The sequence below is a fragment of the Myotis nattereri genome, assembly GCF_964212035.1.
Source record: "Myotis nattereri genome assembly, chromosome: 1".
NCBI classification, from domain to species: Eukaryota; Metazoa; Chordata; class Mammalia; order Chiroptera; family Vespertilionidae; genus Myotis; species Myotis nattereri.
In genome coordinates, this window is record NC_138075.1 from 187,511,592 (window position 1) to 187,534,857 (window position 23,266).

Here is a 23,266-nt window from a genome sequence, read left to right on the forward strand (position 1 = left end):
TTGTCCCGAATGTCCCTAGACTATCTTGATTTTTAAAAAGTTATTTTTTCTTTTTGTTCTTCAGATTGGGTGTTTTCTGCTACCTTGTCTTCAAAATCACTAATTGAATCCTATGTTTCATCTAGCTTGCTGTTGATTCCTTCTAGTTTGTTCTTCATTTTAGACATTGTATTCTTCACCTCTGACCAGTTCTCTTTTATGGACTTTATGTGCTTTTTATATTTACTTTCTCTTTGTTTAAATTCTCATGAATTTCATCCATCCTTCTTTTAATTTCCTTGAACATCCTTAAACAATTTTTGAACTCTATATTTGGTAGCTTGCTTGCCTACATTTTATTTTGTTTATTTTGGGGCACTTTATACTGTTCTTTTATTTGGAGAATATTTCTTTGTCTCCCTATTTTTGGCTGCTTCTCTATATTTGCTTCTGTGTATTAGGTAGATATGCTGTGACTCCAGTCTTGGTATGTTGTCTTTATGTAGTAGGTGTCTGTGGGCCTCAGTGGCACAGTCCCCTGGAATGTCCCTTGTGTGGGTTATGTGAACCCACCTGTTGTAGATTTATTTTGATTTCTGCTGGCCTATCCATGGATGAGGTTGCCTCTCTGACTAGCTGACTAGCTGACTATGAGAATTAACCGTAAACACACTGTGAGTTGTTGTGCAGATGCTAATCCCAGAAATCAGAATTCACTCCAGCAGATTCTAGTGACTGCTGAGATCTACTTTTGTATGTGCAGCACATAGATCTATTTGGGTCATGCTCTGATGTTCTTGTGTTGATTCTGGGGCCATTGGGAAGGCACTCCAGTGCATTCAATGTCAGGCATTGCCTGTGTCTGTCCCTGGGCCACCTGTCTGGAGCTACTAAGTGATCCACAGTGTGTGGGTGCCTCTGCTGGGCATGGGTATGCATGGCAGTGGCCAAGTTACACTCCGAGGCCAATTTCCACCAGCACTGAGCAGAGGGCAGGTCAACAAAAGGCCCAAGGCACCCAAAATCCGCCCCTATGTGCTAGCTGACAGGCTCCATCATTGGAAGAGCCTCTGGTGGTAGTAGACAAGATAAGTGAGAACAGGTTTTCAATGACTTATCATGTAGGGATGAATTGTGTTCATCAGATTGATATGGGTTCAAACTTCCTGCCAGTCCTAAGTCTGAGGACACTCAGCAATAGTCTAAGGGCACACCAAGGCCAGCTACCACCAGTTGGGTGCCCACAGAGCTTTGTGGTAGGATTGAGTGTCATAAAGTCCTCAGGGTGATGCCAGCAATATTTATTAGTCCCAAATAGACCAAAATTTAGCCATGTGAAGGGAGGGCTTTGCACAGAAATGGGGTGTTGATTGGACATGCGGGGGAAATATGACCTTCACCCAAGAGACACACAACTTTGTTTTGCCCAGAGTTTGCACATATCTGCGCAAGAGTCTTCCAAACGATTTTGCACTGTGGGCTCAGGCTGGCCAGAGCCAGCTAACAATATTTCTCAGTGCAAGCCTAGCAGGGAGGGGCCACTGGGAGTCAGGAGAGTGAAGCTAGTGTTTACCTTATGATGAAACAGTGCTGCTGTGGTATACAGACTGGATTGCTGCTGCTCTGGCAGGTAAGTGGCAGGAAAATGGTCCCACCCTAGAACCATTCAACTCAGTCTTTGATACCCTCTGCGTTCACCCTCAAGAGCCTTTCAAAAAAGCCTATACTATGGGCTCAGGCAGCAGACTCCCCCACAGTGCATGATCGTGATTAGGCAGAGCATCAGGGAGTCCAGAGTTCCTCCAGGCAGATGCAATATGTAGCGGAGTGCTTGACACAGAAAATGTGGTGCTGTGGGCAGTGTGTCAGAGGGACTCAGCTCAGGCACCCTGGCAACTGTCCCTTCAGCTCTATCACCGGAGCTACACAACCCAGTCTCTCTTTGCAAAATCTTAGTCCACCCTGAGGCACTTTCCCTCTGATCGAGTTCAGGGAAAGCGACTGCCAAGCAGATTTTGTGTGTTGGCCCTTATAGAGGGCACCTGGGTTTCTAGCAGACTCCTGTTCCTCTGTGATGAGCAGAATCTCCACTGATTTTCACAGCCAGATGTTATGAATTCTCCTCTTTCTGGCTCCAGTGCTCCAGACTTAGGAGCCCAGAACGGGGTTGAGGCCCCACACTACTTACGGGGGACCTCTGCTGCTGAGATGTCCCTCAAGATTCTCAGCTACCACTTAAAATCTGTATGAAATTATTGTCACATTTGTTTGTCAGTTAATACAATAAATGGTCATGTTCTATTCCAGTACTTATGACAGTTTGGGGACTCTATGGCAAAAGACATACTAACTTTATTTCTTTTTTCTGCCTTTAAAATGGTTGGACAACCCTAGCTGGTTTGGCTCATGGATAGAGCAGTGATGGCGAACCTTTTGAGCTTAGTGTGTCAGCATTTTTAAAAACCCTAACTTAACTCTGGTGCTGTGTCACATATAGAAATTTTTTGATATTTGCAACCATAGCAAAACAAAGACTTATATTTTTGATATTTATTTTATATATTTAAATGCCATTTAACAAAGAAAAATCGACCAAAAAAATGAGTTCGCATGTCACCTCTAACATGCGTGTCACAAGTTCACCATCACTGGGATAGAGTGTCAGCCTGCGGACTGAAGGGTCCCGGGTTCAATTCCGGTCAAGGGCATGAACCTTGGTTGTGGGCACATCCCCAGTAGGTGGTGTGCAGGAGGCAGCTGATCGATGTTTCTCTCTCATCAATGTTTCTAACTCTCTATCCCACTCCCTTCCTCTCTTAAAAAATCAGTAAAATATATTTAAAAAAAATAAAATGATTGGACAAAGAAACATAATGATAACTAGTGGCCCGATGCACAAAATTCGTGCATGGGGGGAGGGGTGCCCCTCAGCCCAACCTGCACCCTCTCCAATCTGGGACCCCTTGGATAATGTACTACTGCCAGTTTAGGCCCGATCCCTGCAGAATCAGGCTTAAACCAGCAGTCGGATATCCCTCTCGCAATCTGGGACCACTGGCTCCTAACCACACACCTGCCTGCTTGCCTGATCGCCCCTAACCACTCTGTCTGCCAGAGTGTTCACCCCCAACTGCCCTCCTGCTGGCATTCTTGTCCTTAACTGTCCCCCCCGCTGACCTGCTCCCCCCAACTGCCCCCCTTCCAGCCTATTCTCCTCCAACTGCCCCCCTCGCTGTCCTGATCTCCCCTAACTCCTCTCCCTGCTGTCCTGATCACCGCCAACAGCCCTCCACCCCTGGCGTGATCACCCCAGTCTCTGCCTCGGCCCCGCCACCATGGCTTTGTCCAGAAGGACATCGAGAAGGTCTCCCAAAAGGCCTCCTGGTCTAAAGAGCATATTACACTTTTATTAGTATAGACTAGAGGCCCGGTGCACAAAACTTTGTGCACTCGGGAAGGCGGTCCCTCAGCCCATCCTGTGCCCTCTCACAGTCTGGGACCCCTCGGGGGATGACCATCTGCTGGCTGAGGCCTGCTCCCCAGGGGATTGGGCCTAAGCTGGCAAACAGACATTCCTCTGGCAGCCCGGCAGCCCTCGGGGGATGTCCACTTGCCAGCGGGGAGCAGACTTAAGCTGCAGTCGGACATCCTTAGCGCTGCTGAGGAGGCAGGAGAGGCTCCCAGCACCACTGCTGTACTGGCAGCCATCATCCTGGCTTGTGGCTGAGCAGAGCTCCTCCATGTGGGAGCTTACTGACCACCAGAGGACAGCTCTTGCATTGAGCGTCTGCCCCCTGGTGGTCAGTGTGTGTCATAGTGACCAGTCATTCCCAGTCTTTCTGCTGTTAGGGTCAATTTGCATATTACCCTTTTACTATATAGGATAGAGGCCTGGTGCAAGGGTGGGGGCCGGCTGGTTTGCCCTGAAGTGTGTCCCGGATCAGGGTGGGGGTCCCGCTTGGGTGCCTGGCCAGTCTGGGTGAGGGGCTGATGGCTGTTTTCAGGCTGCTCGCACCCCCTTTAGGGTGGGGGTCCCCACTGGGGTGCCTGGCCAGACTGGATGAGGGGCTGATGGCTGTTTTCAGGCTACCTGCACCCCCTTCAAGATGGGGGTCCCCACTGGGATGCCTGGCCATCCTGGATGAGGGGCTGAGGGCTGTTTTCAGGCTGCCCGCACCCCCTTTGGGGTGGGTCCCCCACTGGGGTGCCTGGCCAGACTAGATGAGGGGCTGAGGGCTGTTTTCAGTCTGGCCAAGCCTGAAACTGAAGCTCCCAGTCTCTTCTTTTTTTTCTTTTTTTTAATTCTGGTTTTATTTACCTTCTGTAATTGAAACTTTGTTGCGGCTCCAGCTCCAAGGCAAGCTGGCTGAAAGCAGGTACCTGGGATTTGTTTAGCTTCTATAATTGCAACATTGTTGCATCTGGAGCTCAGAGCTGGGCCGTGGCAGGCGGGGAACCTTCGCTTCCTCCATCTCCAGGGCAACCAAGCCTCATGTTCGCTTCAGCTGCGTGGCTGCCGGCCACCATCTTGGTTGGCAGTTAATTTGTATATCACCCTGATTAGCCAATGGGAAGCGTAGCGGAGGTATGGTTAATTACCATGTTTGTCTATTATTAGATAGGATATTATCCCAATAAGTTTAATAAAAATTTTCTGCAGATTATGCTAACACTGGAAGTGAACCACTAATTAATTTTATTTTAATCATCACTATTGGTGTACCCTGTAGGTGTAAAATTTGGCTTCCACACTGTCAGCATTTCTTAGGGGCCAGACTTCAGAAACTTCATAGATAGTTTGGAGGTCTTTGGCCTTGCTCTGAAGTTACTGGCTGCCCAAGTTATCACTCAAGATGGTGAATTTTTCTACATTGTCTTGGTCTTTTTCTGGATCATCTTTATTCAGTTCCTCATTTGGCCTGTGATCATGGCCACATATTGTGGACTTTATAGCGTTTGTATGTTTTCTTGAAGGGGTAGGAATTTTTGGAAAGGTTCCTTTCCTTGAACTCCCTAAAAGACATCTTTGCACCCCCATGGATGTCTTTAGTGCCTGGAAGGACAACAGAGTGAGCACAAAAAGACATTGGTTTGTGAGGAAATGGCTGGGATGAAAGGGAAAAAAGTCTTCATGAGAAAAATTATGGGGTGAGTATGGAATCTGCCAGGCAACACCAGGAAGTCTTGGAGATATGCCACTAAAGAAGAGGAGGAGAAGTTTGGGTGTGGTCCTTTCATCCTGGACACTAGACCTGGGTTAACAGGGCTTCTCCTTCTTTTACCTTCTTTTGGTGAATGGGGTTGGTTGTTACATAACTGTGCTAGGAGGTTTTGGTTACCTGGTCATCTTCACCATGTCAAAATTTCCCAGGGCCCTAACCCAGGCCTCTTGAACATATGCTTTTCTCTAGGACAATGAGGGGCCACACCCCTAGGCTTTAATTAACCAGGAAGACTCTCCTCTAGCTAATGGCAGCTCTGGGAGAGAAACTTTGACATCATAAAGCATCATCCTGACACTTCCATGGGGAGGGGTGAGGAGGCCGAGATGCTTTGGTAAGAGAAAGGGGGCATTGCTTTAGCACTCGGAAGCCTTCTCAAACTTATTGGTCCCATGTTCAATTCCGATGGGTCACATGGTAGGGAGATGATGCTTCCTCCAAGCATTTCCCTAGGCCACCCATTTCAGTGGTTCATTATTCTTTCTCATCCTTCACCATTAGCTAGTTTTCATAAGATTTACCTAAAATCTTTTCAAGGTAATGTGACTGTCTCTGTGGAGATGTGAATCATCCTGCTTCCCTAGTACAGGTTGCTCTTATGCACCTTGAAAACCATTCACTTCTTGGCTACTACCAGAGAAAATTTCCATCTCATCCCCCTTTTTCCACTGTCCCTGTGGCTCTCCCCAGCTTTCTGTTTTCAAGGTTGAAATCATTGCCTTTAGGTTGTCTTTAATGAATAGAGTTGCTCAACTGGTTATCTTATCTTTGTTTAAAAACTTGGGGGTGATCATAGTAGGTATAGTATCTACATGTGAGGTTTAACAGTATAAGGTGAATGAGGCAGAAATTTAAATTCCCGAAGTTGGGCTTCCTGTTTGTATGTTGAAAACTTCACCTCCCCCTGCCCCACTTCCTCAGGGAACTTGGGTAGTCAGACCCTTGGTCTGAGGGTTGTAGACTCAGGTTCATAGAGGACAAGAGGCCCAGGCCCTGTCAAAGTATGGATCAGGAACTGGGCTAAAGGACCCTATGGTATCCATCTCAGCCCCTCCCATGGAATTGCTGGGCTTGGTACCGAATGTGACATACACTGACTTCCTACAGCAGCCTCAGGGCAGTGAGGCCTTGATCTAAGGAGTCGGGCCTTGAGTCAACAGAGGGAGGATCCCAGGACCTTCCAGGGCTCAAGGTGAGGAACATGAGGGAAGAGGGAAGGAACCTGGACCCTAGAACAGAATCATCCCACCCAGGGCTGGATGACAACATCAGGCGATTTCTGCATCCAGCTCTCAGAGACTTATGGGCTTTGGTATAGGGAACGGGACCTCATATCTGCAGAGGACCAGCCCAAGTCCTGCCAGAGTCAAGGTGAGGACCTTGAGGAAACACTAAAGGGACTCTGGAAGCCACAACAAAGGGATCCCAACCAAGGCCCTCCCCCGGTGTAAGCCTGGGAGTCCCCAGGGTGGGATGACGACAACAGGCAATTTCTGCATCTGGGTCTCAGAGACTCAGGAGCTTTGCTATAGAGAGTGAGACCTCAGATACGCAGAGGACTGGCCCAAGTCTTGCCAGAGTCAACATTAGGATGTAGCGATCCTGGATCACATAACAGAGGGGACATCACAGAAGCCCACCCTTGCTGTCAGCCCTGGGAGTCCCCAGAGCAGGATGACCACATGCAGTGTTTCCTGACTTCTACAAAGCAGTCTGAGAGATCCTGGGAACTTAGTATCAGGAAAAGGGCCTCTGGTCCCCAGAGGGGAGAGCCCAGGTTCTGTTGGAGTCAACCGCTGAAGCAGTGGGTTGCCCAGGCCAGAGGTTAATGACCTCGTTGCACCAACCTGGCCCCTCCCCACCCAACCCCTGTCTGATGTTTAGTCAAGCCTCCGGTTGTTTTGGACTTTATGAACCTTGGCTCTTTATATATATACTAGAGACCCGGTGCACAAAAATTTGTGCACTCGTTGTGGGGGTCCCTCAGCCCGGCCTGTGCCCAAGTCACAGTCCAGGACCCCTTGGGGGATGTCCACCTGTCGACTTAGGCCCACTCCCCAGGGGATCAGGACTAAGCTTGCAGTCAGAGATCCTTCTGACATCCAGGGATTCTCGGGGGATGTCAGACTAAAGTCTTAGGCCCCCAAGGGACATTCTTAGTGCTGCCACGGAGGTGGGAGAGGCTCCTGCCACCACCTCGGCTCTGGCCAGCCATGAGCCAGCTTCTGGCTAAGTGGCACTCCCCATATGGAAGTGCACTGAACACCAGGGGGCAGCTCCTGCATTGAGCATCTGCCTCCTGGTGGCCAGTGCACATCATAGCAACTGGTCATTCAGCCGTTCAGTCAATGTGCATATTAGCCTTTTATTATTATTATATAGGATGTCCCTATTTCCCCCCTTTTCCCCCCTCTACCCAGCTCTTGCCCCCCACTTCTCTCTGGCCATCACCATACTGTTGTCTGTGTCCATGGGTTGTGCATATATTTTCTTTGGCTAATCCCTTCTTTAAATTCACTTCTTTAAATTTTTATTTTCAGATAAGTGCTTATAACTGCACTGTTATATATTTTCTATTATATCATTTAGAATTAAGATATTTTTTAATTGAACCCTTGTAAATTTTAGCACAATTTAATAAATTACGCTAGAAGCAATTAGGAGATTTTTCATGTAATGCAGATAAATTTCAATTAATATCTTATTAATTTTTAATATTTTAATTTGAAATAATCTCATACATGTAAAAAAAAACTATAAAATACTACAGCATATTATATGTACCCTTCACCCAATTTCATAGGTTTTAAGAATTTAAACATAACCATTATACAACTAAAAAATATGGAATATATTTTTCTTATAATCTCTTTAATGTTACTTAATTCATTTACATTGTTTTTGTTAATCTTCACCCAAGGATATTTTTCCATTGAATTTTAGAGAGAGTGAAGGGAAAGGGAGAGGTACATTGATTGGTTGCCTCCTGCACATGCTTTGATAAGGACGGGGATCAAGGCAGCAAATGAGGTACATGCCCTTGACTGGAATTGAACCTGGGAACCTTCAGTCCACAGGCTAATGCTCTATTCACTGAACAAAATAGGCTGCAGCTTAATTCATTTACTTTTAATCTATATGTGTCTTTATATTTAAAGTGGTTTTTGTTTTTGATTCACCCTCATAATCTGTCTTGGCATCTGGGGATTCTGGGTCCAGCCTGCCTTGCCTCCGGGGACCTGATAGGGTCCTGGGCGGCAAGGCGGGGCCGGCTCCTGGTCTTCTGAGGCAAGACGGGGCTGGGCCTGCCCTGGATGGTGGTTCGTGCTGGTGGCTCATGTGCTGTCCTGCCTTGCCTACAGTATGCAAATTAGCCACCATCTTTGTTGGCGGTTAATTTGCATATTGCACTGATTAGCCCATGGGAGGTATAGCAAAGGTACGGTCAATTACCATGTTTGTCTATTATTAGATCGGATAGAATATCATTCACAGGGATGTTGCATAATGAAAATATAAAACTTTAAAACACATATTTAATTATCTAAATTAGTATCTTTTAAAATACATTAAAAATTTTAAAAAAACAAGATTTTTCAGAGATATTTCTTCATTATTCAGAGCAATTCAACTCTGCTGTGGTTTCTACATTTGAATTAGCATAACCAACTCTCATCATTATATGACTTGGAAAAAAAAGACACTTTGATTTTTTAAAATTTCTTTTTACAATAAATAATAATAATAATTTTATGTGGCATTAGTTTGAGATCTATTTATTTTACATACTTCTTAATAATAAGCCAAGATTATTAATCATTACCAGTCTTTATTTCAGATACATCTGATATTCTTGGTTGATGGGAGCAGTGGAGACCATGATAGCAAAGGCAATATTCAATGCAAATACTTGCCAGGAAAGTGGTTGAAGGATATACCTTTTGCACAACTTAATCTGCTTAATACTGTAATTCACGAAGCATGCTAAGAGTAAACAAGCCTGTCTACTTAAGATCATATTTCTCATCATACCACACTTACCCAACCAAGGGTTATTTATGCTCAGGTACCTAATGGAAAACGATTGCTTTTAAAGGTCCAGCTGTAAACTTCAGGTAAGAAATTTAAATCCGTGTATAAGCTATATAAAAGCACTGTGTAATAAACATTTGGATGTATTTTATATTTTCTTCTAATAGCAATATCAACCATTTCAAGGTTGTGGGTTAACTTTTGGGTTGTTTTATTACTTCCCTTTGAAAGTTTTTAGTTTTATTTTGAAATAATTTGGGGGATTTTTCCTCCCAGGAGTTACACTTCATAATGACTGTATAAATATTGAGGGAAGTGTATTATAGAGGAATAAATTGAGAGTTTTTCTAAGTGTGAGTTCATTGGACCCTTTAAAAGTTGATCTATTTCCTCCCAGTGGAAACGTCATTTGTTCCTTCATTAGGCACACATAATATAGGAAATAAGATGTATACTAATGTACGGTGAAGGCAAAAATGGTTCGTACAAGTCACAATGGTCTTCAAAACAGCACAAGTACAGGAAGCAAGATGTCGTCCTTTCTGGGTATTTTCTTTCTTTAATATTGTGTAATGGATTATTTATATTTACATATTTCAACTTTATATATTTTAAATGTATATGCTGTATTTACAAATGAATTTTATGCATAATCAAATTTATTTATTAAAAATAGGAAATTTAAAGCTTCTCAAGAAAATACTATTGTAGCATCAATAACCTGTTGTGCCTTTTTGTACAAATAATTACAGCACATCTTTTACTATCATCTATGATAAAAAACATTTGTATATACTAGCTTCTTTTCAAATATATTCATTTTTCTTTGAACACACCTGATTTCACAAATATATATATCATAGTTTTAGGCAGCTCTAAGGATGTCTGACTGAGGGCTTAGGCCCCCTCCCCAGGGGAGTCAGACATCCCCCAAGGGCTCCTGGACTGCGAGAGGGCACAGGCTGGGCTGAGGGACACCTCTCCCCCGCCCAGTGTACTAATTTCATGCCCCGGGCAGCTATTCATACTATAAAATGCCTAAGCAGTAACTGAGAAAAGCAAAGTGGCTTTTTCTCCAAAGTTGTTTTCCTCAAAGTCACAATTTCTGAGATATTTTTAATCAAGTTTGTTTGTGTGACACACTGTACAAAGTTTCCTTTGAACACACTGCTTATCACTCATGTCCAGATACTTCTGTTAAAAAACAAACTTCAACTATGTACATTTTACAGGTCTTACTGGCTTTATTCAGCAATTCATGATTCAGGCAATATCCCATCTAGCAGATAGAAAGGAACTCAGATAAGTATCAAATACCATACCTCTAACGAAGATTTGTGTTGTAGTTGATAACGTGACATGATACACTCTAATGGTACTCATGATACACTGTCCTGGTGTGAATGCTGACAACTTGAAAAATAAAGTCCAAAGTGAGGCAACAAGCATTTATTTGAGGTCAAAACAAACTGAAATCCATGGGGATAAATTCAGGAAGGAGCCCAAATTGTATCCCAGTTATGGGGGTGAAGGAAAGGGGTTTTTATGAGAAAGGGAAGGGAAATAATTACATAGATAGAATAGAGGAATTTCTATTGATGCTAACAAGCTAAATTACTTTCTAACTATACATGGCTGGTTGCTGATTAAAAATGTCAAAATCATCAGTGCTTGTGGTGAGGAAGTCTGCTTTCCTATTAACTTTACAAACAAGTCTTTTTAAGACAATGTTGGTTTTGCTCAAGTCCAAAGTTTATTTTGCTCAATTCACTCATTTGAAATGTACAAGGAACAAGATGTGCAAGGGATGGTGGGCTCTTTTTGTAATGGCTACATTTGTATCAATTTTTTCAACCCAGTAGGCTTTGGAGCCAAAGAGCCTTAAGGCAGCTACCATCAGTTCCTTTCTTATTTTGTTCTATGAACTTACCAAGTTACTCAGCTTTTCTGACCAATATTTTCTTCTTTGATGTGGAAATAATTATCGTTTGTAACTTATTGGATCTTTTCTTAAGTGCAAAGTAAATGACATTAACATATGTACAACACGTTGCACAATGTCTGATAGGTAGTGAGCAGTTAACAAATGTTAGCAACTATGAAAGGCTGAGTCTAAATGTAAAGTTGTTGTTATTCACACAGGCTAGCTGGCCTTTTGAGCATCACTTCCCACAGAAGCATGCTTGACTTAGCAAGTCTCTTCTAAAAGCTCTTATTTACCAGTAGCATTACCCATCATCTCAGGCATATGTACACATACACAGTTTATTTACTTACTTGCCATTTTTTCTCAGTGATTTATTAAGTAGTAATAAATATTATACTTATTGTGTTTGTACTTAACATTTTAAGTCTTCTCCTTGTAATAATCTTATCTATTAATAACTGGTAACTACAATAATAGGATCTGGAGAGTATGATGCTAAGTAAAATAAGCCAGTCAGAGAAAGACGGCTATCACATGATGTCACTTATATGAGGAATAAATGAACAGAATAAATTGATGAATAAAATAGATCCAGAGACATGGAAGCATGGAACAGACTAACAAATGTCAGAGGGAAGGGCCGCGGGGCTCAGGGGGAGAGAGGTGGGGAGGGGGGAGAAATTAACCAAAGAACTTTTATGCATTTATGCATAACCCATAGACACAGGCAATAGTGTGGTAGGCCTGTGGGGAAGGGGCAGGAGTAGAGGGGAGAGGGTCAGTTGGAGGGGGAGGGAGAGGACATCTGTAATACTTTCAACAATAAAGATATATTTAAAAAATAATAATTTTTGCTAATGTTACTATATAAAATGTATTAAATATTGAAAAACCTATAGAATTAGCATATCTACATTCTAAGCTAACTATAGAGTTTGCATCTCTACATTTCATGTCACATCTGAAGTATCAGTTCCCAGGTCTGAGTGTAGAGTTCAGATATAGAGTGGCTTCAAGAAATCGAATAGTAAGACTTTAACAATAATGAGATGCAAAGAAAGGGTTGAAAGATTAAGTTTCAGAAAAAGAATCATAACTAAAGCTTACGCAACAAGTTGACAGGTACAACACACATTGCCCCTAAACCTGTAATTATCATAAAATATGAAGCTACCCTGACAAGTAACATTCGTTAGAGAGAACGCTCTTAAGGCTATCACTGGTTTGAATCAAGCTGAAAAATAATTTGTCTTTCCTTTTTGTTTTAAATGCAGAGAAAGTTGTCTGCGTCACATCTCATCAAATTTTCTATGTCAAGCCACGTCATGTTAGAAAAATCCATTCTGCTGTTGTCTCTTCAGATAAGTCTCCTGGGAGTCACTCTTGGTGGGAATGTTCTGATTTGGCCGATGGAAGGTAGTCATTGGCTTAATGTTAAGATAATTATAGATGAGCTGATTAACAAACAGCATAATGTGACTGTCCTAGTTGCTTCTGGTGCACTTTACATCAAGCCCACCTCTAATCCATCTCTGACATATGAAATATATAAGGTGCCCTTTGAGAAAGAAAAAGTGGAAGAAACGATCAAGAAGTTTATTTTGACATGGATGGGAAATAAACCATCTCCTTCAACCATTTGGAGATTCTATCAGGAGATTGGCATAGCCCTCGAGGACTTCCATGCACTGAGTAGAGAAATCTGTGATGGTGTTCTCAAAAACCAAAAGCTGCTGGAAAAGCTGAAGAAAAGCAAATTCAATGTCCTGGTATCAGATCCAGTATTTCCTTGTGGTGATATAGTAGCTTTAAAACTTGGAATTCCATTTATGTACTCCTTAAGGTTTTCTCCAGCATCAACAGTGGAAAAACACTGTGGGAAGATACCATACCCTCCTTCCTATGTTCCTGCTGTTTTATCAGAACTCACCGACCAGATGTCTTTTACTGACAGAATAAGAAATTTCATCTCCTACCATCTACAGGACTACATGTTTGATACTCTTTGGAAAGAGTGGGATTCCTATTATAGTGAAGCTTTGGGTAAGTAACTTTCTTTCTATTATTTAAATTAAAACAAACAGAGCTCTTTTTTATTTCCTATGATAATTTTTAGTCATACATATTGATAACTATCTCTTATTACCATTTCATAACAGGAAAGGACATAAAATGCAATATGCTTTGCAACTATACTTTGTTGTTTTCTAATTTTATGAACTTGAAGATACCAACTACATATTTTTATGCATAACATACAGAGACAAAAGCAATTTTTAAATTAGGACTTGATTCCCATTTACATATTGCATTGAAAATAGAAATCACCTAGAAACTTCAGTGGTGTGTGGGGGAAGGGGGGCCGGGGGGAGCTGAAAGAGATTAAGCTTTCCACAAGCCCATTATTAAATAGACCTTTGAGTCTGTGTGTGTGTTTCAAACACACATGTATATGAATAATCTGATCATTGCTCATAGCCTTCCTACTGTTTAGCAGGCACTCTCTTGGATAGGGAGGTACAACAAAGACTAAGCTGGAGTTCCTGGTTTCAAGGATTTCACAGTCAAACAGAGAAATTAGACATGAAAGGGAATATTTACAATATGAATTGTGTGGATAATAAAAATATATATAAAGAACAGAAACCATATAAAGGAGATAGGCAGTATATGACAGGACAAGAGTGGTACTCTGAAAAACTTCAGAGTTGAGATGACACACAAGGAAATTTTTAAACAGTAAATATGAATTTTCCTGAAAATGAAGTGTGTGGGGAAAGAAACAGTGTGCCCAAGATTGTGGAATCTAGAAATAGCACGTTTGTTGGGTATTATTGACGAGTCAGTATTTAGGAAGGTCAAAGTATAAGGTGCAGAGGTATGGGGAAAAAAACACTTTGAAGATGTCAAGAATCAATGAATTACATAAATATTTTTCTTTTTTAAAATTCATTATTGTTGAAAGTATTATATATGTTCCCCTTTTCCCCTATTGACCTCTCCCAACCTGTCCCCACCCCCCAACCCAGGCCTTTACCTCCTTATTGTCTGTGTCCATTGGTTATTCTTATATGCATACAAGTTAATTGTTTGATCTCTTCCCATCTGTCCACCCTCTCCTGCCTTTTTTCTGAGGTTTGACAGTCTGTTCGAAAATTCTATGTCTCTGGATCTAGTATGACATACAAGATACTTTTCAAGGCTTCTTGTATATCATGCTAAGCATCTTGATTTGTATCTAACAAGTACTGGGAACAACCTGAAGGGATGTTTTATGACTAGATTGCATCCTATATAATAAAAGCCTAATATGCTAAGTGTCCAGTCGTCTGTTCAACCAATCAAAGAGTAATATGCTAAAGATATGCTAAGGCCACTCAATTGCTCACTATGATGTGCACTGACCACCAGGGGGCAGACAGTCAACCTGTCGATCAGTCGCTATGATGTGCACTGACAACCAGGGGGCAGATTCTCTGACCCGTAGGTTAGCTTGCTGCTGGGTTCCGGCTGATCGGAACTGAGCAAGATGGGTTGGACATGTCCTGGAACCCTCCTGCAGTCCCTCCCCAGCTGGCTAACCTCCTGCTTCTCTCCCTGGCCCTGATCATGCACTGGTGGGTTCCTTCAGCCTGGCCTGCACCCTCTTATAATCTGCAACCCCTCAGGGGATGTTGAAGAGCCAGTTTCAGCCTGATCCCACAGGCCAGGCTGAGGGACCCCACTGGTGCATGAATTCATGCACCAGGCCTCTAGTGTTATATAAAACACACTAGAGGCCTGTTGCACGAAGAGATTCGTGCGATAGGCCTTCTCTTCCCTTGGCTGCTGGCACCAGTTTTCCTCTGGCACCCGGGACCCTGGCCTTTGCTCTGGCTGGGCTCCTGCCAGAGGCCCCCGCCCCCCCAGACTTTAGGCTTGGTGGCTCCACTGATCCTGGGGCCGTGAGGCCTCACGGCTCCGCTGATCCTGGGGACTTGAGGCCTTGCTGCTCAGCTGGCTTCGGGTACCTTTGACTTTGCTCCACCGCTTGGAGCCTATGTATGCAAATTAACCGCCATCTTTGTTGGCGGTTAATTTGCATATTGCCCTGATTAGCCAATGGGAAGCATAGCGAAGGTACAGTCAATTACCCTTTTTGTCTTTTATTAGATAGGATGGACAGATGTGTACCTAGAGTGGACAAATGTTAGGTTGTAGACTACTGCATCACTCCAGGAAACATGTGGGGAAAGCATGTACTACTGAAGTAGCTTATTTGCTAGAAAAATAATGCAGATGGGAATACATAGTAACACTCTGGAGAGTGGACTCTTAACAAACAATTTCTGCTTACATGTGTGACCGTAAAAAGTAAGTTTCTTTGTACCTACTCTTATTTATCCCATCTCAAACAGGGTTACTACTGAAAGGACTATATTAGTTAACTAAAATGATTTTTAGGAGATAAAAACTGTTCAATTAGTATTCATTGTTTATCAGGTAAAATTAAAACAAACTGATAGCTAATTAGTGAAAGTGTTATAAGGGATGAGAAAGAGATTAAGTTATTTATTTTTAAATTGAGATATAATTGACATATATTAAGGTCAGGTATACAACATTATGATTTGATATCTATAATAATAAAAGTGCAATATGCTAATTAGACCGGACGTCCTGCCAGACCACCTTCCAGATGAAGCTGGGGCTGAGAGGGAAGCCTGGGTCCCAGCGGCCAGAGGGAAGCCGGCGCCAGCACCCGGGGGAAGGGCAGCCTACTCTTGCACGAATCTCATGCATCGGGCCTCTAGTTTGTATATATTGCAAAAAAGTGATCACCAAAATCAGTCTCTAGTGTTATATAACTCATTACCACACATAGTTACAAGTTTTTCCCTTGGGATGAGAACTTTTAAGATTTACTCTCTTAGCAACTTTCAAATATACAATACAGTATTATTTACTAGTAACCTTGCTGTACATTATATTCCCATAATTTACTTATTTTATAATTGGAAGTTTGTACGTTTTAACCCCCTTTTTGTCCACCCCCTACTCCCACCTCTGGCAAATACCATTCTGTTCTCTGTATCTAAGAATTAATTTTTGTTTTTGTTTTTGTTTTTATGTTTCCTTTTTTTTTTTTGAAGCTTCCACAAATAAGTGAAATCTTATGGTATTTGTCTTTCTCTGTCTGATTTATTTCACTTAGCATAATGTCCTCAAGTTCCATCCATGTTGTTGCAAATGATAGGATTTTCTTTTTTTATGGCTAAATATCTCATTGTATATGTAAACCACATTTTCATTATCTATTCATCCATCTTTGGACATTTGGGTTGTTTCCATGTCTTGGCTATCCTATATAGTGAAGAGGTAATATGCAAGTTGACCATCACACTCTTGCACAATATGGCCACCCCTATGTGGGCAAAAATTGGCCATACCCATATGGTCACAAGATGACCGGCAGGAGAGGACAGTTGGGGTGACCAGGCCAGCAGGGGAGAGCAGGTAGGGGTTACTGGGCCATCAGGGGAGGGCAATTAAGGGTTACCTGGCTGGCAGAGGAGGGCTTTTTGGGGGGGCCAGGCCTGCAGGGGATGGCAGTTAGGGGAGACCAGGCTGGCAGGGGAGGGCAATTAGGAGTGATTTGGCAAGTAGGGGATGACAGTTGGGGAGTACCAGGCCTGCAGAGTAGGGCAGTTAGGGGCAACAAGGCCAGCAGGGGAGGGCTGTTGCAGGGGACCAGGCTGGCAGGGGTGGGCAGTTGGGGGCGATTGGGCCTGCAGGGGAGGGAGGGTAGTTGGGGGGGGACCAGGCCTGAAGTGGAGGGCAGTTGGGGGGGGGCAGGCCTGTAGGGAAGGGCAGTGAGGGGAGACCAGGCTGGCAGAGGAGGGCAATTAGGAGTTACTGGGATGGCAGGGGAGGGAAGTTGGGGAGGACAAGGCCTGCAGGGAAGGGCAGTTAAGGCTGATCAAGCCAGCAGGGGAAGGCAGTTGGGGGTGACCAGGCCGACAGGGGAGGGCATTTGGGTGCCATCAGGCCTGCAGGGGAGAGCAGTTAGGGGCGACCAGTCCAGCAGGGAGGGCAGTTAAGGGCAACCAGGTTAGCAGGGGATTACAGTTGGGGGTGACTGGGCCAGCAAGGGAGGGCCATTGGGGGCAACCGGGCCAGCACTGGAAGGCAGTTGGGGGTGATTGTGCCAGCAGGGGAGCAGTTAGGCGTCGATCAGGCTGACAGGGGAGTGGTTAGGGAGTGATCATGCTGGCAGGGAGAAGCAGTTAGGGGCAATCAGGCAGGCAGGCAGGCGAATAGTTAGAAGTCAGTGGTCCTGGATTGTGAGTGGGTTGTCCAACTGCCGATTTAGGCTCGATCCCATGGGCCTAAACTGGCAGCCGGACATCCCCTGAGGGTCCCAGGTTGGAGAGGGTGCAGGCTGGGGCTGAGGGACAGCCCCCCCCCCCCCCGTCCAGTGCACGAATTTCATGCACCAGGCTTCTAGTTGTAAATAATAGGCTATGATCATAGTGGTCCAGACATTTCTTTGAAACAGTGATTTTCTTTTCTTTGGAAGTATACTCTAGAAGTGGAATTGATGGATCGTTATGGAGTTCTATTTTTAACCTTTTAAGTAATCTCTTTAAAGTCATGCAGTGCATAATAAAGTTTTGATCAACAATGAACCACATATATAAGTGTGGTCTCATAAAATTATAATGGAGCTGAACATTTTCTAGTGATGACAGTAGTAGATACTGTAACATTGTAATGAAATGCAATACTCCTGTGTTTGTGGTCATACTGTGCTGATAGTCATAAAAGTGTAGCACATAAAAACACATACAATGCATGATACTTGATAATAATGAACTCTGTTACTGGTTTGTATATTTACACAGCTATACTTTTGTTATTTTAGAGTATATTCTTTCTATTTATTTAAAAAAAAAGCTTGCGCTCTGGCCAGGTAGTTCAGGTGGTTAGGGCATGGACTTGATAAACCAAGGTTGAGAGTTCAGATCCCACATCAGGGCACATACAAGAAGCAATCGATGAATGCAGAAATAAGTGGAACAATAAATGGATGTTTCTCTCTCTCAAAAAAAACATGAATTTTTTAAAAAAGCTTGCTGTAAAACAGTATGCCATGTTACACTAGCAGCAGCCTCATACGGCTTGTGTTTATTGCGTCTCTTGAGTGCATCATTTTCTCTTATGCTTGATTTAATCTCACTTTTTTTAAAAAATTTCACAGTATTGTACAGAAATATCCTAGGCCTTCACACTCACTAAGCACTCACTCACTGAGTCACCCAGAATAGCTTCCAGAGCTGCAAGCTCCATTATTTTTGAGTGTCCTATACCAGTGTATCATGTTTTAATCTCTCATTCTGTGTTTTCACTGTACCTTTTCTGTTTAGATATATATTTAGATACACAAATACTTACCATCTTATATAATGAAAGAGAAACATGCAAATTAGCCATCCCTCCACTATGCTCAAGCCACACCCACAAGCCACGCCCACCACCCAATCTGAATGACTATTCAAATTATCTGACAAAGGTGGCAGTTAATTTGCATATGCAGGTGTCCAGCGCCCCAGGAGGTGACAGCGGCTGTGGCCACGGGCTCCCAGGACTTTCGCCATTTGGGGAGGTATGGCTGCCTGTGCCTAGCCACACCCACGGACGCCTGGCACCTTGCCAGCAGAGAGCAGGAGATTTGGAGGACTTGTCAGAGCAGGAGACCCTGGACATAGAGCAGAGCGAGAGAGAGGGCAGCTTGGAGGGCGAGGCTCTCTCTGTCATCCCAGCTTCCTCATCACAGCTGTGGAAACTGATAGCAGGGAGGAGGAAGTCCCATCCCAACAGAATCAGCCATTGGTCAGACATCTCTCAGCAGCCTGATAGCCAGGACTCTCATTCACCTGCATCTCAGACTGTAACAGTAGAGAGGTGGGACTATGTCTAAAGAGCAATTGTTGATACAACGTAGCTCTGCAGCCGAAAGATGCCGATGTTATTGACAAAAGTGTCTACAGAGCAGCATGTGTCTGATCTTGAAAGAAGGCGGCACCTGAGACAGGATGTATCTGAACATCAGCTACTGGAAAAATGTCGCTCTGATGCTGAAAAACACTGGCATTATCAACAGAAAATGTCTAAAGACCAACGTGCCTTTGAAGTTGAAAGAAGGCGGTGGTGACGACAGAATATGTCAAGAGAACAGTCATCAACAAGTACTACCAATACCAGTAGGAACTGCCTTCTAAGTGAAAATGGGTACATGACGATGCAATCCTCGAACATAGTTGTGGAATGAATGTTTGATTTGAATTTTGCCTATCACTTAATTTCATGGATGAAAAACCATCCGATGGGAAATTTACTTGATGTTGTAGCAAAGGGAAAGTCTGTCTGAATGATATACATTTTCCAGATTACCTGGCATATTTAAAAAGATTAATGACAAACGAAGATTCTGACAGTAAAAATTTCATGGAAAATATTCATTCCATAAATAGTTCTTTTGCTTTTGCTCCCATGGGTGAAAATATTGCATCTCCATCAGGATATGGGCCCTACTATTTTGGAATACACGGACAAGTTTACCACCGTACTGGAACTTTATATCCTTTGGATGGTGTTTCTCGGAAGTTTGCTCAACTCTATATTTTGGATACAGCCGAAGATACAAGTAAAAGATTAGCAATGCCAGAAAACCAGGGCTGCTCAGAAAGACTCATGATCAACATCAACAACCTCATGAATGAAATAAATGAATTAAAAAATCGTACAAGATGCTACATGAGGTAGAAAAGGAAGCCCAATCTGAAGCAGCAGCAAAAGGTATTGCTCCCACAGAGGTAACAATGTCAATTAAATACGATCGTAACAGTGACCCAGGTAGATATAATTCTCCCCGTGTAACCGAGGTTTCTGTCATATTCAGAAACAAAGATGGAGAACCTCCTTTTCAAAGGGACTTGCTCATTCATTGTAAACCAGACCCCAATAATCCAAATGCCACTAAAATGAAACAAATCAATATCCTGTTTCCTACATTAGATGCAATGACCTATCTTATTCTTTTTCCACATGGTAAACAAGGCTGGGGAACAGATACTGCATTAAGACTCAGAGACAACAGTGTAATCGACAATAATACTAGACAAAATGTAAGGACAACAGTCACACAAATGCAGTATTATGGATTTCATCTCTCTGTAGGGACACGTTCAATCCTATTTTAAATGCAGGAAAATTGCCGTAACCGGTTTGGCTCAGTGGATAGAGCGTCAGCCTGCGGACTGAAAGGTCCCAGGTTCGATTCCTGTCAAGGGCATGTACCTTGGTTGCGGGCACATCCCCAGTAGGGTGTGTGCAGGAGGCAGCTGATCATGTTTCTCTCTCATCGATGTTTCTAGCTCTCTATCTCTCTCCCTTCCTCTCTGTAAAAAAAAAATCAATAAAATATATTTTAAAAAATGCAGGAAAATTAACTCAACAGTTTATCGGGATTCACATTCAAAAGTGGAGACCAATCTGATAAATTTCATCAAAGCAAACCAATCTAAATTGAGAGTTGAAAAATATAGTGGTTTGATGAATTATCTCAAATCTAGATCTGAAAAGGACAATATGCCAATTGGAAAAATGATAATACTTCCATCATCTTTTGAGGGTAGTCCAAGAAATATGCAGCAGCGATATCAGGATGTTATGGCAATGTAACGAGGTATGGCAAGCCCGATTTATTCATAACCATGACATGCAATCCCAAATGGGCAGATATTGCAAACAATTTACAACGCTGGCAAAAAGTTGAAAACAGACCTAACATGGTAGCCAGAGTTTTTAATATTAAACTGAATACTCTTTTAAATGATATCTGTAAATTCCATTTATTTGGCAAAGTAATAGCTAAAATTCATGTCATTGAATTTCAGAAATGCAGACTGCCTCACACTCACATATTATTGATATTAGATAGTGAGTCCAAATTAGGTTCCTCTAATTAATTCCCTTTCAATGTGCACGAATTTCATGCACCGGGCTACTACTTGTTTTATAATTACCTACAGTATTGACTCAGTAACATGCTGTATACGCTTGTAGCCTAGGAGCAATAGGCTATAGTGTATAACCTAGGGGTGTAGTAGGCTACACCATTGATGTTTGTTTAAATGTACCCTATGATGTTTGCATAACAACAAAATTGCCTACAATGCATTTTTCAGAATGTATACCCATCCTTAAGTGGTACACAACTGCACTGTCTTCCAAAAATGCTATGCCAATATACATTCCCACCAACAGTGCACAGGGGTTCCCTTTTCTCCATATTCTCATCAACACTTATCTATTTTATAACAAGTGTGAGGTGATATCTCATGGAGTTTTAATTTACATTTCCCTGATGATTAGTGATGTTGAGCACCTTTTCATGTACCAGTTGGCCATTTGTATATCTTCTTTAGAAAAGTATCAAATCTTCTGCCCATTTTTTACCACATATTTTTGCTAATGGGTTGTATAAGTGTTTATATGTTTTGCATATCAACACCTTATCACACCTATGATTGGCAAACATTTTCTCCCATTCAGGAGGTTGCCTTTTCATTTGTTGATGGTTTCCTTTGTTGTGTTGATACTTCTTTAGTTTTATGTCATCCCATTGTTTATATTTGCTTTTATTGCCTTTGCTTTTGGTTTCAAATCCCATAAAAGTCATCATTAAGACCAATGTCAAGAAGCTTACTGCCTATGTTTTCTTCAAGGGAATTTATGGTTTCAGGTCTTATAATTAGGTCTTTAATCCATTTTGAGTAAATTTTTGTGTCTGGTGTAAGATAGTGTTCAGTTTTATTCTTTTGCATATGGTTGTCCAGTTTTCCCAACACCATTTATTAAGGAAACTTCCTTTCCCCATTATATATTCTTACACCCTTTTTCATAAATGGATTGACCATACAGGCATGAGTTTATTGGTAAGGAGTGTCTTAGTGTTAGTTCTAGTTGCTGCATCACCTTCTCTAGATATGTTAAATAGTTGCCCCCAGATTAAAAAATGGATTTTCTCTTGGAAATGTAAACAGAGACCTATTTATCCTGTCATTCAGAGAGAATAAACAAAGCAATTATAAATGATCCTATGATGATAAATGATCCTATGATGATAGCAGTAAATAGGCAACATCATGGGGCTAAAAGTGATAAATAGAGGATGACGAAATTGTCATTATATGAGCCAATGAAGCTGTTAATATTTCAAAAACTCTTTAATCTCCTCATGCATTCAGTAAACTGACAGTGACATCAAGTCTGTGCAGTGTCTCAGTTCATAAAATAGAGGAAGGTAAGCGGAGAGTTCTTTGCTCACAAGATATGTCCCCATTTTTATCTCATTATCTAAACTTTTATCAATTGCTCCCTCTCAACCTTGAAGTAATGGCTATCATGATTACATTGCTCCTATTCATCCTGGTGAGATTATCCCCAGATAAACCTTCCCCATGCTGGCAGTCTCAGTATCACAGGTTCCATTGTATTGTGCTGGTAAATTAATGCTGGTAATAAAACCACTCAGTCTCACTATTCTTCAAGTCTTCACACGAGACTAATGCTCCTTAACAATTTGTTCATGGGAATATAATGAAGATTTCTAAAAATGTTCCTCACACTCAGATTTTGATAATATCATGTTTCTAATCAAATTATGCTTTTCTGACTTAGCATGACTATTTAAGTTTGTTTTACTAAAACACATTCTTAATGATGCCCAGGGACATGAACACTCATACTCCTTATACCAGGTAAGAAGCAGTAGTACTGACATCGCAGAGTAATTTATTTTTGTGCAAGTCTTTGTACATGTGATAAATGTGAATGATAGATAGAACTCATGTGTAAAAATAACACTTCCAATTTATAATTTGAATTTACTTTTGCTTTAGCTTCTTAACTGCTTTAATCAAACTCATTGCAAAGAATCCATATGCACTCAGGTCTCAGGCTGTCACACTTGAGTAAATAAACAAACAGACTCTGTAAGATTAGTTTTCTGCAGTGTCATGCAATTAGAACCTCAAAGTGAGTCCTTAATCTTTGCTAATTG

The 23,266-nt window shown here is 42.3% G+C and overlaps 1 protein-coding gene across 1 annotated transcript in view; it reads left to right on the top strand.

Annotated features, from left to right (window-relative positions):
- Nucleotides 1-1,555: 1,555 nt before the first annotated feature.
- The window catches only part of LOC308513455 (UDP-glucuronosyltransferase 2A1), a gene marked incomplete at both ends in the record, with an annotated part of 52,081 nt that continues 30,370 nt past the window's right edge, over nt 1,556-23,266 (top strand). The window contains 2 exons of the mRNA XM_081083525.1: nt 1,556-1,609; nt 12,435-13,203. Coding sequence (XP_080939651.1) covers nt 1,556-1,609; nt 12,435-13,203 — 823 coding nt within the window. The remainder of the gene's footprint in view (nt 1,610-12,434; nt 13,204-23,266) is intronic.